Source organism: Ctenopharyngodon idella, chromosome 14 (assembly GCF_019924925.1).
Source record: "Ctenopharyngodon idella isolate HZGC_01 chromosome 14, HZGC01, whole genome shotgun sequence".
NCBI classification, from domain to species: Eukaryota; Metazoa; Chordata; class Actinopteri; order Cypriniformes; family Xenocyprididae; genus Ctenopharyngodon; species Ctenopharyngodon idella.
In genome coordinates, this window is record NC_067233.1 from 8551367 (window position 1) to 8569685 (window position 18319).

The 18319-nt window shown below is 37.9% G+C and overlaps 1 protein-coding gene across 1 annotated transcript; it reads left to right on the forward strand.

The window, feature by feature from the left end:
• The first annotated feature begins 67 nt into the window (after window positions 1-67).
• vimr2 (vimentin-related 2) lies at window positions 68-17812 on the forward strand. Its single transcript, XM_051918314.1, has 10 exons — window positions 68-374; window positions 1448-1589; window positions 1904-2062; window positions 2267-2386; window positions 4337-4432; window positions 4957-5094; window positions 7872-8006; window positions 13352-13462; window positions 13535-13659; window positions 16717-17812. The coding sequence occupies exons 1-10, from the start codon at window positions 274-276 to the stop codon at window positions 16757-16759; spliced, it is 1170 nt and encodes a 389-aa protein (XP_051774274.1). The 5' UTR covers window positions 68-273; the 3' UTR covers window positions 16760-17812.
• The last annotated feature ends 507 nt before the right edge of the window (window positions 17813-18319 follow it).

Sequence of the window (18319 nt, forward strand, 5' to 3'; positions counted from 1 at the left end):
AATACTAGTGCAAGCTCTTCAGACCTGAACTGTCATTGTCCCATCTGCACTTGTGTAACTGCTTTCTGAAGGAGTGGCCTCCTATCGTGTTGCAGTGGCTGAATTGTGTCTGTTCCATGTGAAAGGTTTATCTTCTGACACTGTTCCTTTAGTTAGTCTACTTTGTGTTCAGTGAGAGATCCCACAGGTGTGTGTGACATTCTCAGCCCCGACGTCTATATAGACCCCCCGGCTTGTGCGGCTGTCATCATCTTTTGCTTTCCTGCTGCTGTCATGGCCCTGCTGAGAGTGTCATCGTACCGTAAGCTGTTTGAGGAGGAGCAGTGGAGCCAGGCTGCAGGACGATGTGGAGTCCAGGCTCGCTCTGCTGCCAGGTCAGTGCTTTTAGATCTGAAAGCCTTACACATATTTCTAGTGCATTTTAAATGAATGTATAGTAATCAGCATAGAGTTGCTGTTTTGGCATTTCAGAGCATTTCTCCATATAAACTCATAGTTAAGATTTATTGACCATGTTTATTGGCTAAACATCTACAAAATCAAGACTATTGGCAGAGTTTAATTTTCACTTTGCTTTGTTTCATAAATAATGAATTTATGAATCACACCTCATATATGAAGTAGTTGTTATTATTGTATGCAAAATATTTGGGTCAATAAGTCTATGCTCACCAAACAATAAAAAAAGTAATATTGTAAAATATTATTACCATTTATAAGCTGGTTTCTATTTTAATATATTTTTAAATGTAATTTATTCTTGTGATGGCAAAGCTGAATTTTACGCAGTCATTACTCCAGTCTTCAGTGTCACATGATCCTTCAGAAATCATTCTAATATGCTGATTTTGTGCTCTAGAAACATTTCTTATTATTATGTTGAAAGCAGTTGTGCTGCTTAATATTTTTGAAACCGTGATACAATTTTTTTTTCAGGGTTCTTGAATGAATAGCAAGTTATAAAATAACAGCATTTATTTGAAATGTACATTTTTTTTATTTTTTATTTTGTCTCACTTTTTACCAATTTAATGCAAACTTTTTGAATAAAAGCATTAATTTAAAAAAAAAAAAACACTTACTGACCCCTAACTTTTGAACTGTAGTGTGTGTATATTACACAAATATACTGTATATTTCTTGGTTTCTCAAAATACTTAAAAACACTGAAAAGTTTTCAAATGCTTTCTGTTTACTTGTTTGAATATAATATTTACTTGTTTAACCCATATATGGTCACACTTGGAGTTCTGTGTGAATGATCTGAATCATTTAAACAATGACTTCACTCTTTATTCTTTGAATTATAAATACACATGCATAAATGTGTTATTAGTTAAGCTCTTTCATGCATTTCCTCTTTTCCTTTAATATTGTTTGCTTATGTTTTGCTTAGAAAATAAACATTCCATTGCAGACATTGGAAAGCTTTCAGTTTGTTTGACAGGGGTAGAGTTTCAGTGAGTGAATGTCCCGAGCTGGATTTCGCTGCAGCTCGTGCCTTAAACAAAGAGGGTGTGGCTCGATTTGTCCATGAGCGCTCTGTCATCGCTGCCCTCAATGATCGCCTGGCCGGCCTCATCGACGTGGTGAGACATGAAAATGTTTACACTCATACACACCCAAGGTTCTGTTGGGTAACAACCAGCTGTGCTCATGCTGAATCTAATGGTCTCCCTGTGTGTGGCCCAATTATCATATTTCCATGATGTTTAATGGGGTCAGTCGTTTGCCTGAGGGTGTGAAGAAAATCATATTAAGGCCATGAAGATGCTGTCACAGTGTCCTCTATTACTGCATACTGCGTAGTTTAATATGATACAACATTTTGAGCATAAGCCATTACTCATATATATTACATGTCCTCTACTCTCGTACCTTAACTTATGTGTGGCTGTGGTAGGTTCGGTGTCTAGAAGAGGAGAATGAATCTCTGGAGGCTGAAATCATTGAGCTGGAAGAAAGGCTAGAGTCAGAGCAGATCACCACAACCACCGTCTGCATCAGCGGCCCTGCCGACTACAGCCTGGAGGCTGTGATAGAGAGGCTACGGAAAGAAAAGGTACCACTCAGTATCTCTGGCCTGAGTGGTGATGGATATTTATGCTTTACTTGATAATATTAAATTGATTTGAGGTGTGTGTGTGTGTGTGTGTGTGTGTGTGTGTGTGTGTGTGTGTGTGTTTACTCCTCAAATATCAGTTTCTTTAACACATCATCTATTCTGTTGATTCTTTCATTGCTGCTTACTGGGTGTTTCCCTCAGGAGGAGATTTTATGCAACACGGAGGAGCTGAAGGGTGAGCTGCGGCGTATGCAGATGAAATATGATCAGGTGGTTGAGCACAAGACTCTCATCCAGCAAGAGCGAGAAGATGTTTCTTTGGTAATGAAAAAAAATGCCATGAAAACTGCAGATGTTATTTGTTATCTGGTATCAGGATATTTGGGCACTTCAGCCACATTTAAAGATAGATTTTATAAAAAAAAATATTTTTTTTTTTACATTAATAAGTTTGATAAACAGAACATATCCAATCCAGTGTTATTTTACTATTATTTATATACTATTAAAGAATATTTATATACTATTAAAAATGTTTTGAATTAGCTTTTATTTTTTTTTATTTTCAGTTTTAATTTTGTAGGTTTTAGCAATTTTAATGAGCTTTTACATTTATATTTAGCTTTAATTATTACAATTTTTTTTTATTTTAGTTTTAGTAATTTTATTACTTCAACTTGAGCATATTTATTTCAGTTAGTTAGCAATATTTCTGATTTTCATTGATTTTCAAAAAATTTTTTTTTTAATTTTAGCTTTATTTCAATTGCTGAAAATGGTTTTTAAGTCTTAGTTAACAATAAACAACAACAAACACTGATCCAGTCAAAATACACAAATATATTTGGCTTAGATAAGAAAAGTTTATCCTTTGTTTTATGATAGGACAGTTTCTCAAGTTTAAAATAAATGTCACATGCCTTGTTTGATACTTTAACAATTTTTTTTTTCTCAAAACAACAGTATAGAAATTTACACTCGTGGGGCTCAAACAGAAACTGAATCACCAATGATAGACTTTAACTTTCCCCACCACTAGATGGCAGTGTTAGCCTGTGTTGCGGGTGGGGTGGGGTGTTCTGACTCCAGTGGAGGTGTGTGAAAGTCCCTGGAGTGGCACAGCACAGCTGCTGCTCCCAGATCCGCTCTGGAGAGTCCTGATTACAGGCCCCACTGACTCCCGGCCAGCGGCCACTCTGAAACCCGAGCCGCTTTCTGTAGAAACCACTTCGTCACCCCACAGATGTCAGAGCACATCTCCAGTAAAAGAGCAGATGTGGGAAAGCTTTCACCGTGCCTAATAATTCACTCATTCAGCCTCTCATATCTCCTAGATGCAACAGAGCAGGGCTTAGCGCTCAGGCTGGGCTGCGATGAGATGAGAAAGGAAGGCTGGAGAGAAAGAATAAAACAGGAAGAGAACCAAAGGGGTAGTTATGATGCAGCCGCAAGTATAATCTAGATGCAGTTGTATAAATAATATATTTAGAGACATAAGCATGATGTTCTATATGGAGTTTTGTATTTTCACTAGTTTGATTTCACTAAATAGTTTTATTATGATAGGACAGGAAGCAAATTTGGGAGAGAGACAGGGGGACGGGATTCGGGAAAGGTCCGCAAGCCAGGACTCAAACTCTGGTTGCCCGAAGTGCAGTGGCGCTATATGTTAGTGTGCTGCCCACGAGGCTATCGGCACAGACCACTGAATTGGTTTTAAATGGCATTTTAAAAAAGAAATAACAGTGGTTAAATGAAAAAAATGCCATGAGAAAGTATTACTTTTAAGCACCAGCATTGCATCTGGCTGCAATATGTCCACCATAGTGAAGTTCAGCCCTTCGGTGGTGTGGAATAGAGTAAGCAAATCGGCATTAAAATGCTGTCTAGACTCTCTCCAGTACTGGGCTTGTGTTCACACTGAGATAACGGGAACAGCAGCCACTGTGCCAATTCAGGGCTCCGGGGAAGCGTGTGTGTGTGCTGTGCGCTTCCTCTGCCGCCCAGACCCATCGTCACACTGCAGCATTCACATGCAAATGCTTTCGTTCTGAGTAATTGAATTCATCGCCAATTAATCAGGCACTTAAGATACCCAGATGAGCCGAATAAAATGGGGGGACGTTGGACTACGTATGTGGATCTCGTCTCCCCTGCATTGCAGTCTTTGCCTGGGCACAACCTGGTGGCACTGAGGATGCTCGTGATAGAAGATGTAGAGGGTAAGTGCTTTGTGTTTGAACTGACCTTTATTTCCGCTTCCCCACTCAGGAGGTGGATGTAATTACCACTGACTGCCTAGCCCTTCGAGAGCAAGTGGCCATCTATGAGGAGCAGCTTGCTGCCATGGAGAGGCAGCATGAAATGGTAAGGCCATGCAGAATGTGGCGTGTTACTTCTTATTTGAAATGGGAAAATTTTCACCTTAGACCTCTGAATTTTGGCATGGTCTTGTGGGGGTTTTGCTATTTAAGGTGTCTCCTCTGATCATAAGGGGAACAAGTTTAGGGGAATGGAGACTGACAGGAAACACGGTCTCTCAAATCACCAAAATGAAGGAATGTAGTATATGGGAAGTCTGTGGGTACGCAATGGCTGAAAACAGAGAAATATCCGTTGACCTCCCTCTGGGACGTGCGGTGTAACTCAAAGTACAGGCGTATGAAATGAAAACAGAAGTACTTCTTGTTTTATTAACTGCTATTATTATCTTGATACATCTGCCGCTCTCTCATTATTCATGTTGACGAGAACAAGCTGAGACTTGGACTCAATCTCCTTTTCATGAACACTTCATTGAGGCCAGATAATGAACAGCTGCCATATCTCGCACAGGCAGATATTGTTACCTGAGGAGAAGCCAAAATTCATGATGATGTGTTTGTTCACAGCGGCTGGAGAAGCTGTGTGAACCCAGGCCTCTGGATGAAGGTTCTCCAACTGTAACTGTGCAGTTCTCCACCTTTGATATCACTCCAGCCATCATGGACATCAAGCAGTACTACAGCGAGCTGGCTGAGAGCCTCAAGGTGAATTACACACCAGTATATACTCCAGTGTTCTCTACAGGCTAAATTGACAGCTTTTGTGGCATTTACACTAAAAAAAATGTTTTAAGAAATTAATTCTTTTAAAAGTGACAGTAACGACATGTACAATAACTGCTGTTCTTTTGAACTTTCTATTCATCAAAGAATCCTGAAAAAATAGTATCAGGTTTCCACTAAAATGCGAGGCAGAACAATTGTTTTCATCATCGATAATAATCAGAAATGTTTCTTGAGCAGCAAATCAGCCTCTTAGAATGATTTCTGATGGATCATGTGACACTGAAGGCTGCATGGAGTAATTATACTTTGCTCCACAGGAATAAATTGCATTTCAAAATATATTAAAGGAGGGGTCTAATGCTATTTCATGCATTCTGACTTATTTACACTGTTAAAGGGTTGGATTCTCATGCTAAACATGGCCAAAGTTTTAAAAAACGTGTTGAACGTATGAAGGAGTATTTCTGTGCCAAAAATACTCTTCAGATTTCTCACAGATTTCAGACAGTTTCTTTTTTTTTTTTTTTTTTTTTGAGCATGGCCCTTTATTATGTAATAATGGGCGGAATTCCTTGTAAGGGCACTTCTCCCGGAAGAGCACTTCGCACTTCGTTCGGCTTTACAGAAGTCGTCAGCAGCCCTGCACAGGACTTGCTTGAGAAAGATTTGTCACTTTGTTTTTAGACTACGAAATCAACAATGTCACCAAAGAAGTGTGTTTTTTGTTGTGAGGGAAAGATAACCTTGCTTCCCAAAGAACCCAGCATTAAGTGGAACTGAGAGATTTGTGCTCACGCATTACATTGATGCGCTCTCAATATTTGTCATTAAAATAACCATAGAAACCGCCTTAAATTTAACTATCAAAACAAGGATAAAGTCGTGTCTGATAGTTGTAATCAGTTAAAATGAATGGAGAATATCTCATCTTTTCCGTGGCTGCTCGAGCCCTCAGGATCGGCGCTAATGGTTTTATAAACAAGGCCCAGTTCGATGCTGGATTTACAGATAGTTTGAAACTGAAACATGGAGTGGTCACAGCGATAGTGATCCCGGTCATGAGTCGGAACCGCAGGTGGTAAGTAAAACTGCATTAAATGTCTGTTTTGTTGGCAATAGGCGCCTAAGTGCATATAATGTAAACAACATGAACCTAGTGAATTCATAAATTCATTATTTATCATTCACTATACGCTATATTCATTATAGTGATTCAAAAGTTATCCAGGGATAATGCGATGGTGTATTGTGTGTGTTTGAATACATGTGTTTATCTGACCATCGATAGCTTGCAGAGGATCGCTACACAAAAGCTGCGCATGTTCGTCACTCTTTAGCTTCGCCCACGGCACGCCTCCAGGAGCTCGGCTGTTTTCGGAAAGACTCGGTACAGCGTATCTTTCTTTTATAAATCTGATCAAACTAAAGACTTTTAGGAGATATGAAGGATGCTATACTACTCTACAGGTACTCAAGATTAACATGAGATTGGCAGAAACTGTGTGTTATGTACCCTTTAAATTAGAAAACAGTTAAATTGTTATAATTGTTAAGAGAAAGGCAGTTACAATAAAAGTAAACAAAACCAGTGTTTAATGTTTTAAAGGCTTGAATGTGAAATGTGATGTTTAACAAAAGTGTTTTATTTGAGTTGTAAAGTGGTCTAAAATTTGCATTTTTGCAGTGGGACTATTATTTTATGTCAGTTATTTTTAAAATTATTTTCTGCTATAATAAACATTGTGCCAAATGCTGTCAATTGACATTACCCCACACATTCCCAGAAAAATGATTATTCTGTGGGACAGAAAGGATGATTAAATGTAGTTCATGCTGCTCTTTTCCATATTATGAATGTGAATGGGGATGGAAACTATCCAGCACTGAGAAGGACAACCAAAAAAGTACCCCATAAATGAGGACAGAATTGTCTTTTTGGGTGAACTAACCTCTTAACACAACAGTGTGACTGGTATGCATGTTTTTTCCTTCCTCTTTCACACTTTACTTCAGGAGGCAGTTTTGTGGGACAGAGAGCTCTGTCCACATCTAGCACAGAGTACTATTGTCCCCTCTGTGTCGTTTGAGGAGTGAGGGCTCTCTAAAGGTCATCCTACAGCACCAGTGCCCTCTGACCCTGTTTGCCCCAGGAGTGGCTGCTTTTGACTGGGGTCGTAGTGGTAATCAGAGCTCTGGAGCCCTTCCCAGGCTCCTATGCAGAATGGGTCTGGAGAGGAGAAGAGAGCACTTCTACACCAAGGACACTGGAGAGCCTCTATAGGCTCAACAGTCTTCTAGTGTGTGTTTGTGTGTGGGTGTAAGATAAGCAGGCCAAGAACAACTCCTGCTAGTGTACTAGCAGACGTACATACACAAAAACTAGTTCGCACACACACAAACACATCCTTTACCACCATTCGCTGTTTTCATTTGGTCTGCTTTTCTATTCATTGCTCTCTCAGGTGGTCTCAGAGCCAAAAACTGTCTGGTGCTTTGTTTCATTAGTGCCGCACAAGGTCCAATTGTCTCCCTCACAATTGATATTGATTGGGATTTGGGGGGAACAGTAATTGGATGCTGATTTTTGACTGGTTGCACCTGCTCACCTGATGGGCCTTCATTTGCTCTTCTTTCTTCTGGGAATAATCAGTGATTCATCTTCACTGCCTGCTCTCTATAGAATTCTGCTTGATGGGTGGTAACTCTTCTTTAGAGATGCAAGAAACCTGAATCTGTAAACCTTTCCTGCATTTTAGTTTGAGCCCAGAGCCTCAAGCGCTGCCACCATTGATGCCGCAGGAAAGGAGAAGGAGGAGCAGCTGGCTAAGTTGACTGGAGGGAAAGTGAAGGACATCTCCAAAGAGACTGATGTGAATGTCCTCAAGAACCTGGTGAGTGAGTTTACTCTCATCGACACACTTGAGCTCTGACCCATCAAAAGGCACTCCAGACTGCCACTAAAATAGTTGCAAATGAGACATAAAACAAAACCTTCTCAACAATCATTTAAAATTTAGTCATCATTGATGGCAGTTTATTAAACATATCCGGTTTAGTCAGATATTGTCTCATTAAAGGGTTAGTTCACCCAAAAATTTAATTTCTGTCATTAATTACTCACGTTCATGACCTTCCAAATCCGTAAGACCTTCGTTCATCTTCGGAACACAAATTAAGATATTTTTGATGAAATCCGAGAGGTTTTTTTCCCCCATTATTTTTTTTGTTTGTTTTTGCGCACGAAAAGTATTCTCGTCACTTCATAACATTAAGGTTGAACCACTGTAGTCACACTGACTATTTTAACAATGTTTTTACTACTTCTCTGGACCTTGAATGTGGTAATTACATTGCTTTCTATGGGGGATTAAAAAACCTTGGATTTCATCAAAAATATCTTAATTTGTGTTACAAAAATGAACAAAGGTTTTACAGGGTGAGTAATTAATGACAGAAATTTTATATTTGGGTGAACTAACCTTTTAAAGTGCAAACCACTGTTTCCTGTAATAACAAACACTATATAATTTACAAAGAAATGATTCTTATGAATCAGTATGAAATGTCTCGAACTCTCTCGTGAGGTAGTAGTTCAAATCAGATCCACTCAGTGAATCGATCAGATAAGTTACTGAGTTCACAAAAGTCTCCCTCACTGAACTGCTAGTAATTTTTCAGTGATGATTGATTCTAAACGAACTGGGAACTTTTAAAAATGATAATTTAAAAATTTTCAAGTATCATTGGTGTTTCACAACGCCATGTCCTCAGTCAGACTGACAGCTGAGGAAAAAAGTAAGAGAACTCCTGCTGCCCAGAGTGTTTATTCTAAGAGATAGGACCAGGAGGATGTGAGGAGTGTATCGTCTATAACAGTGTTTATCTCTCTCGCTGTCTTCCATTATGAACAATACATTTCACAGTCTGCCAACGCACTCTCTCCCCCAATCATAAACTTCATAAACTTCACACATTCCTGCAGTGCCTCGGGAGACAGCAAATCGTACTGAGCCGTAGTAATAAAATCTCACCTGTCAGCCTCCCTCACCGGCAGGAAGAGAAACTTTAGGTTAAAAAAAAAAAAGGTAGGGAAGAAAAAGTGACGGATGCATTAGCGTAAAGGGAAATCGTTCAGGATTTATGTTTGAAATGATTAGGAGCCACTTGCTGACTTAGTTTACATTCTAAAGAGCAAGAAAATCATTGGTCAGCCACAACTCACACCTTTACATTTGAGAAAATAAACAGGGTGGTTTGGTTCTAATTATTGTGGTTGTGGTCGTAGCCCCTCTCTTAAAATAAACTGACCATCTCCAACCACACTGCTCGCTTTCATAACACAGGATCCTGTTCGCTGATCAGTGATGGACAGTCTGCTCTGCTTCATCTTACTTCCTCCCTTCATACTACATTCTCTTTATTTTTCTCTCCTTATTTCTCCCCTATCAGTTGTGTTTCCTACAGTAGCTTGTGTCAGAAAGTATTGCAGGTAGGATAAGTAGTAGAAAGGCATCAATGCACATTTGAATCAGTTTTTATGTAATGTAATTTCTACAAAAATTCCTTCAAACGGTCAGTTTTTTTAAAGCAGCATAAATGTCTCCTTCAGTCTGTGATATCCAATTCGTTGTGAGCAGTTCAGTGGTTGGTGGAAAAAATGGCATCTGAAGAAGTAGTTGATTCCATTTCTAGTTGGAAATATGCATTGTTGTCAAGAAATATTTAGTATTTATGAAGCTTATTTGTTTTAGATGACATTTTGTTGACTATTTGAAGGGTCACTGACAAAAATTGTCTAGTAAAGAAAAGGAAAAATCTTTTGAAATACTAATTTAAAACATGTTCTAATTTCTTAGAAAAGTACTCTATTTCAAGTTAGTTTCATGTGGCTTGAAATTCTTTTTATGCTTTTTTAAAGAAAAGGGTCAAATTCTTACATTTTATCTTACATTTATTACATTTTATTTTACAAATCTTACATTTTAGAGACTTATTGACCTTGACACACATTTTTAATGAGGCTTTTCTATAGGGCTGTAAAATCGATTAATTGCAATTAATCGCATATAACATAAATTTTGTGTTTACATAATATGTGTGTGTGTGTATATATATTATTATTATATTACCCCCTTATTATTATATTACCCCCTTTGAAAAGTAACATTTTAAACAATATCTCAATGAACACAAAAACAATTTCCAAAATGTTGACAAGACTAAGTTTCATATAACATCTGTTTAACTTGTAACATGAAAGTAAGGTTAATAATATAACTTAGATTACACATTTTTCAGTTTTACTCAAATTAGGGTGATGCAAAAATGAGTACACCCCACAACAAAAACATCTAGTACTTTGTATGGCCTCCATGATTTTTAATGACAGCACCAAGTCTTCTAGGCATGGAATGAACAAGTTGGCGACATTTTGCAACATCTATCTTTTTCCATTCCTTAAGAATGACCTCTTTTAAAGACTGGATGCTGGATGGAGAGTGATGCTCAACTTGTCTCTTCAGAATTCCCCATAGGTGTTCGACTGGGTTCAGATCAGATGCCAATGAATCACTTTCACCCTGTTCTTCTTCAGAAATGTGTTTAGGATCATTGTCATGTTGGAAAAGTGCACAACGACCAAGGGCACGGAGTGATGGTAGCATCTTCTCTTTGAGTATAGAGCAGTACATCTGTGAATTCATGATGCCATCAATGAAATGCAGCTCCCCGACACCAGCAGCACTCATGCAGCCCCACATAAGGACACTGCCACCACCATGTTTCACTGCAGGCACCATGCATTTTTCTTTGTATTCCTCACCTTTGCGACGCCATACCGTTTTGAAGCCATCAGTTCCAAAAACATTTATCTTGGTCTCATCACTCCAGAGTATAGAGTCCCAGTAGTCTTCATCTTTGTCAGCATGGGCCCTGGCAAACTCTAGGTGGGCTTTTTTGTGCCTGGGCTTTAGGAGAGACTTCTTTCGTGGACGGCACCCATGCATGCCATTCCTCTGCAGTGTACGCCGTATTGTGTCACGGGAAATAGTCACCCCAGTTTGGCTTTCTACTTCTTTAGATAAATGCAGTGATGGTTACAGTTCCATCTTTTTTAAAATTTTTGTACCACTTCTTGTAGCCTTCACCTTTCTGGTGTAAAGAAATTATTTTCTTTCTCAGGTCTTTTGACATTTCTCTTTCATGTGGTGCCATTGCTGACAGTATGAAATGGGAAGGGGTTTAACACCCTTTTATAGTCAACTGTCTGCTGGACACCTGTGTAATGAATAATTAGACTCACCTGTGGTTGAATTCTTGTTAAATTAGACATTTGTAGTCTAAAATTTAGCTTTGCTCCAGAGACTTTCAGTGGGGTGTACTCATTTTTGCATCACCCTAATTTGAGTAAAACTGAAAATTTTGTTCTCTAAGTTATATTATTAACCTTACGTTCATGTTATAAGTTAAACAGATGTTATATAAAACTTAGTCTTGTCAACATTTTGGAAATTTGATTTTGTGATATTGTTTAAAATGTTACTTTTCAAAGGGGGTGTACTTATTTACGCTGAGCTTGGTGTGTGTGTGTGTGTGTGTATATGTGTGTGTGTGTGTGTGTGTATATGTATGTATGTGTATATGTATGTATGTATGTATGTATATATATATATATATATGTATGTATGTATGTATGTATGTATATATATATATATATATATATATATATATATATATATATATATATATATATATATATATATATATATATATATAAAAAAAAATACACACACACATATACATAGACATATATTATGTAAACACAGACTTTTATGTTAGATGCGATTAATCACAATTAATTGATTTTACAGCCCTACTTTTCTATATGACATCAGGACATTTTTGATTTTATGCCCTCAAAAATTATCAAAATTAATTTTAATTTAAAACTTAAAACATACTCATCATAGAAGAGCTGCACTGAAGGCATTGTATATACAAATCACATGTATTTTTTTACTAAAACAATACATCCAGACCAAAAAAAAAAGGTGTGTCACTGACCCTGAAATCAGTTTCCTTCAAATTAATAATAATAATAATACATTTTATTTATAAAATGTATTATTAATTAATTAAATTCTGTCTGTGATGTTATTGACTGACTGGACAGTGGGGCAGCTGTCTTAGGTTTCGGACACAGCCCTAATATACCCGTCGCCCTATCTTTCCTGCCATTAAGAAAGGATACTAGTGATCTGGTTGCTCTCTGAGACAGTTTGGCTAAACAAACTGTTGGTGGTGAAATTAGGTCTTGTTTAGCTGTATATTACGGCAGAGACACGGCTTGTTTTCTCTTGGGCGGGTGGGGGGGCAACCAACCAGACCGCCTTACTCTCAATTGAGACCCAAAGCAGAGTAACAACCATTTTCATCAGTTGACGTATCATCAGCTTGTTAATAACAGAGCTCGGAGCCTCCCAGGATCTACCTGAAAGAGAAACAGAGCGTGCAATCTCCATCCATCTCTGACAGCTGACTGTTTAACTTACCTGATTACAGTAATTACTCACAGCAGGGCAGCTCGTGCACAGAGGTGTGGCTGACAGTTCTCTGCGTTGTGTTTGTTGATAGGTGAACATGCAACGTGAAATGTCAACTGTTTTCAGATATGCTCTCACAATAGCTAAATTAAGACCAAAATAAGCATTAATTACAACATGTTTTGTTAAGCTCAGCTCTGTGTTGTCGTACATTGTGTATCCGCATCTGCTTATGTTTATGCAAAGTGCAAGTCTTTGAACATTTTTTTTTTTTTTTAATTGAATTATTTACTGTTTTCCACATTATAGTCATCAAAACTATGAAATTACAAATTGAAATTATGGAAATTGCATACTGACGATAAAATGGTAAACAAATCAAAACTCTCTTATATTTTAGTTTCTTCAAATTAGCCGTACTTTATCTAAATTACAGCTCTGGGCAATTAGACCAACTTCACATGGTGCCACCTAAGGTGCTTTTTAAACAGTACTGAAGGAAGTGCTGGATGCTTTTCCTCTTTGGTGCAACATCTTTTTTTTTTTTTTTTTTTTTTTTTTTTTAATAAACTAAAAATACATCCATTAATACATCGTTTTAAGCATTTAGATTAAAATGCTATTAAAGATCAGAAATACATATTCAGTCAGTTTTGCCCAAACCTTTGACTGATGCTGTATATGTCTAATTGTAGATTGCAGAGCTGCAGAAAGAGGTGGCAGAGCTGGAGAAGCGTGGAGACGAGTTGGAGGCTGAAATAGAAGCTAAGAAAGCCAAATACCTGGAGGATATAGAGGAGCTGGAGGTACAAGCACTCACTGTTCATATTTTTCTACAGCAGCTCTCAGTATCTCACCACTGTGTTGTCTCTGTCCAGAATTACATTTGTCAGCTGGAGGAGGAAGAGGCTGATCTTCAGTTCCAGATGAAGGATCAAAGTGGAGACTATGAAGAACTGCTGAATCAGAAGATGAATCTAGAAATAGAGATTGCGGCTTATAGGTACTACATGTTATCATCACTATCACTACTGCTCATTCATTGACATGATACACTACCGTTGAAAGAATTGGGGTTTGTAAGATTTTGTATGTTTTAAAAAAAGAAAAGTTTCGTGCTCACCAAGGCTGCATTTATTTGATCAAAAATGCTAATATTGTGAAATATTATTACAATTTAAAATAACTTTATCTATTTGAATTCATTTTAAAATGTAATTTATTCCAGTGATGGCAAAGCTGAATTTTCAGCATCATTGCTCCAGTCTTCAGTGTCACATGATCCTTCAGAAATCATTCTAACATGCTGATTATCAAAGCTGAAAATAATTGTTCTGCTTAATATTTTTGTGAAAACAGATACATTTTTCAGGATTCTAGTTACATTTTTTTTTTAAATTTATGTGAAATGGAAACTTTTGTAACATTACAAAAGTCTTTACAGTCACTTTTGAAAAATATTAATTTATTTAAAAAAAAATATCTTACCCCAAACTTTGGAATGGTAGTGTAAATCATGCAGCTTGTTGCAGAGAGTTGTGCTGTTACTTTTCTGAGTGATCAGACTTTAGATTCTACCCTGGTGGATGATAAAATGGACAAACCAGAGTATCATAGATATTTGAGGGTGGGCTCTTTTTTTATGTGAATCAGTAAACAATCAGTGAACTACTCATACTAAAAACTGTCACAATGCTAGGGTTGATAGACAGGGTTTTGCTATGCAGTTTAAGACAGTAAAATGAAAGACAAAAAATGAATGTAGAAATAAAATAAAAATAAATCATACATAATAAAATATAAAAAATAAAATAAAACCTATTATGCCACTTTTCACAAGATGCAATATAAGTCTGTGGTGTCCCCAGAATGTGTCTGAAGTTTCAGCTCAAAATACCCCACAGATCATTTGTTATAGCTGGTCAAATTTGCCCCTAATTGGGTGTGAGCAAAAACACACCGTTTTTGTGTGTGTCCTTTTAAATGCAAATGAGCTGCTGCTCCCAGCCCCCTTTCCAGAAGAGGAGCTTTAACAGCTCGCGCTTTGGTTGCTCAACAACAACAAAGCTGGAGAATCTCACGCAGCCAAAATGAGGATTGTCAGTAACGGTGTTCAGACATTGTTCAAACCGGAGTTGGACACTGATGGAGAGACTCAGGAAGAAGTTACAACTTTTAGAATGCAACTGGACGTTTCTGAATGGTTAGTGGATAAATTTATGTAGTTGCTGTGGATTTGATTCAACTCATCGACTAGCATGTGACGTCATGTTAATCTTTTGTGCAAATCCAGCGTTGAATTGACCCTCGTTTGTGAAGCAGTCCGGCGTAAAATGACGGCATGGCAACAACACTCTACTACAACAACTCCTCCTCTTCTCTAAAGCAGCCCAACATGGACACACCCCCTTTATTGAGTGTTCCTGGGAGCAGGGTTTATGTAAATTTTGGGGTTTGTTATGTCACTAACCCGGGAAGAAGCTTGTTGTAGTCCCTACCAGCCGTTTGTTGTAGTCCTTAAAAAATTATTTCTGTAAAAGAAAATATCTCTCTTTGCATTGAACTTTGAGTGTAGTAACTTAGCAGATGTTGTTTATGCTCAAAACAGCAAAATTACACACTAACTAAAGTTTAAAAAATTGAAATCATAATCAAGGACCCCTTTAAATGCTTTTTTACAGATAATAAAGGATATATGTTGAATTATGTCATTGCACTGCAGGGTAAATGACTGTGACACAATGAACGATGAAGACATACCTAAGAATAGTGCCCTCATTCCTAAGGCCAAGATGGGTCACAGGAAACACATCCCCTTACAGTTGCAGAAAGCATGAAGTAATTTCCTGCTTCCCTAAACACGTGTCTTTTCATGGCATCACCGGATTGGGAATACTCCCTGTCTCCTCTGATGTATTCGGCATGATGACGCATGCACAACATAACCTCAATCTCTTGAAATGCCCCTAAAATAGAGGTTCCTGTCCCTAGAGGTTCAGGAAGCGACCAACTTACAAACAAAGGCTCATTAAAATAGACAGGGAGAGCTGGTTTTGTCTTAGTCGACAGGCCATGCAGCTGATGTCATACCTCTGTGCCTTCTGGACCTGCATGTACATAGCAATCAGATATACTAATTTTCCTCAATATGCTGGATTCATATTACTGCCGCTTTCTCTTCCTTGATGAATAAGAGATGAAGGCTTGGCTATTGGTATGTTCTTGCAGACTTTAGAGAGCTGTCTGCTCAACAAACCCCTAATGACGCCATCCTGCCATCTCCATTGCCATTTGGCTTGTGAAAAATCCCAAATGCAGTTTTTGCCAGATGTCGGTTGTTGATGAGCATCTCTGATGCCACATTCAGCATCATTACCAGTTTAAAACAGTACAGACTGCACACCATTCATCCTAGCATCTGTGTCGGCCTCTCGACAGACATTTCACCATGATATACAGTTGCTTAAGATTATCCCAAGATCAGGGATACATCGAACCCTGTGACACTAGCTATGTTTCCTGGTGTTTAGGAATGCAATCGTGTGAGACGCTTATGGGAGGGGAATTAAACCGAATCATTTTGATGACAAACTTTAGATTTTTAGAATTCAAACCAACATTTGAGATGCTGTGCAATGCGATTGGTCCACTGGTTAGGCCAGTTATCCAATCATATCCTCTGTTGAGGCAAAAACAGATTTTTATTCACTTTTTTCATGTGAGGGATTTATTCTGTAAATGTGTTTCCATCATAGTTTATGTACATGTTTTCTTATTGGATAAAAAATATATCTGCCTCATAACATTTTATACACGTTTTTAGAATTTATGTGAATCTTGGCATTTCCATCCAGCATTTTTTATGCGATATCCCAAAATGTGCATAAATATAGGCGGATGGAAACATAGCTGCTGAGATTCGGGTTGGTTAGCAGTGAAATAGTTACCCTAATTTTCACTAATGCAGATGAAAGAGGGAAGCTCAATCTAAGGTTTGGGTCAAATAAAGGCAGATTGATTTGATGTTTTTTTTTTTTTCTCTCTCCTTTTCCTGCTTCAGGGGTTTGGTTGAAGAAGAGGTGGAGAGACTGAGCTGCCTGTAAGATGCGAGAAGAGGTGATGCTGTTCTCTGGACTGAAGCAAACACAAAGAAACACTAAAACCATATAAAGTTCAACCCTTAACAATGAGTCTCACAAATCAAGAAAGTAAAGAAAACAGCTGTCAGACACACTTAACCTTCTGAGCAGATGTAAACCTTCACTGACAGATGAACTTCAAGGAGTTTGTGCAAGCTCATTGATAACGGGTCAGTGGCAGGTAACCTGTGGTCTTCAAGAAACACTGGATCTGTGCAGCAGTGGGAGTGTTGGGATTTTCAGCACAGGAATCTTGTGCTTGCAGTTACATAGTCCATCACTGATAAACATACATACACTATACTGTTAAAAAGTTTGAGGTCAGTAAGGTTTATTTTTAAAAAATAAATGAATACTTTTATTCAGCAAGGATGCATTAAATTGATCAAAAGTGACAGTAAGAGGATTCTTTCAAAAACATTAAAAAAAAAATCTCAAACTTTTGAATGGTAGTGTACATGTTTCATTCACACTTTAGAGTTTTATCACTCTGCAGATAGAGCCTGATGATACTCACTTTACCTTTAACCTTTACTGTTCTGTCCAAAAGCTGTTTTAGATATGGCAATAAGTACATTTACATAAAAAGTTTGATTTCAGTCTGACTACAGAAATAATTTGTCTTTTTAAAATGTTTGTCTCGCTGAAATCTCACTAGTCTGGTTTTGTTATTCGGACTAAGAGATCTAAATAATGTGATTGTTCTTGACTTCATCCAGCATATGCATTAAAAATGTATTACTTCAAATATGTAATTATGCATTATGTTGTGTACTTTGACAGATAGATGAAGGTTGTAGCTTGACTACACAACTTTTGATTGGATAAAAAACACACATTGACAGACAAGGTAACTAAATTTCCCAAATAACTCTAGTGCTCCACATTTTCATTGACTTGTTGGACTTTTTGCTTATCCCTTATCATCTGCAGCTAGTTTTTAATTGAACATACAGTACTGACTCTCTTCTGTGCAACAACTTACAGCGTTTAAATAAATCTTTGCCTTTAAAATCCTTTGGTCTTTTTTTTTCTTCTTCTGAACTCTAAGTTGAGTACATTTCACTTCTGTGGGAGCGTTTTCTGCTGACATGGACTTGAAAGAGACCGCAATCGTCCTTCTGTCAGTCAAGTGCCGTATCGTTTCACCACCTTTGAAGTCTTGGAGTGGAGTGCTGTGGAGTTTTACCCAGCAAGCCCTTCAATCTTCATACTGACCCTCGCTCGTAAGCGCCCTGTGCTATTAACCCTATCAGAGGCTTGTTATCTGTGCATTTAAGATGAAAAATGCAGCTAATAATGGATTAGATAAGATTATCCAGGACCCGTGAATTCCTGTTGATTTGAAGCCCATCCGTAAGGGCTGCGGTGCGGCTGAACTGACCTGTGCAGCCAAGCTGACTCCTTTAATTCTGTGGATATGAAACATGGGCAGCAGGAGAGGAAGTCACTCTGTCTTTGGGGCCCTTATTTTCACTGCTGAGGTACTTAGTCATTCTTGTTGCCCAAGGGCACCAGATCACC

Excerpts from the sequence above, each read along its gene's own strand:
- vimr2 (XM_051918314.1), top strand. The coding sequence starts at position 274 with ATGGCCCTGCTGAGAGTGTCATCGTACCGTAAGCTGTTTGAGGAGGAG. Across the intron at positions 4,433-4,956 it reads TGGAGAGGCAGCATGAAATG|CGGCTGGAGAAGCTGTGTGA; the intron begins GTAAGGCCATGC and ends GTTTGTTCACAG. Across the intron at positions 8,007-13,351 it reads TGAATGTCCTCAAGAACCTG|ATTGCAGAGCTGCAGAAAGA; the intron begins GTGAGTGAGTTT and ends GTCTAATTGTAG.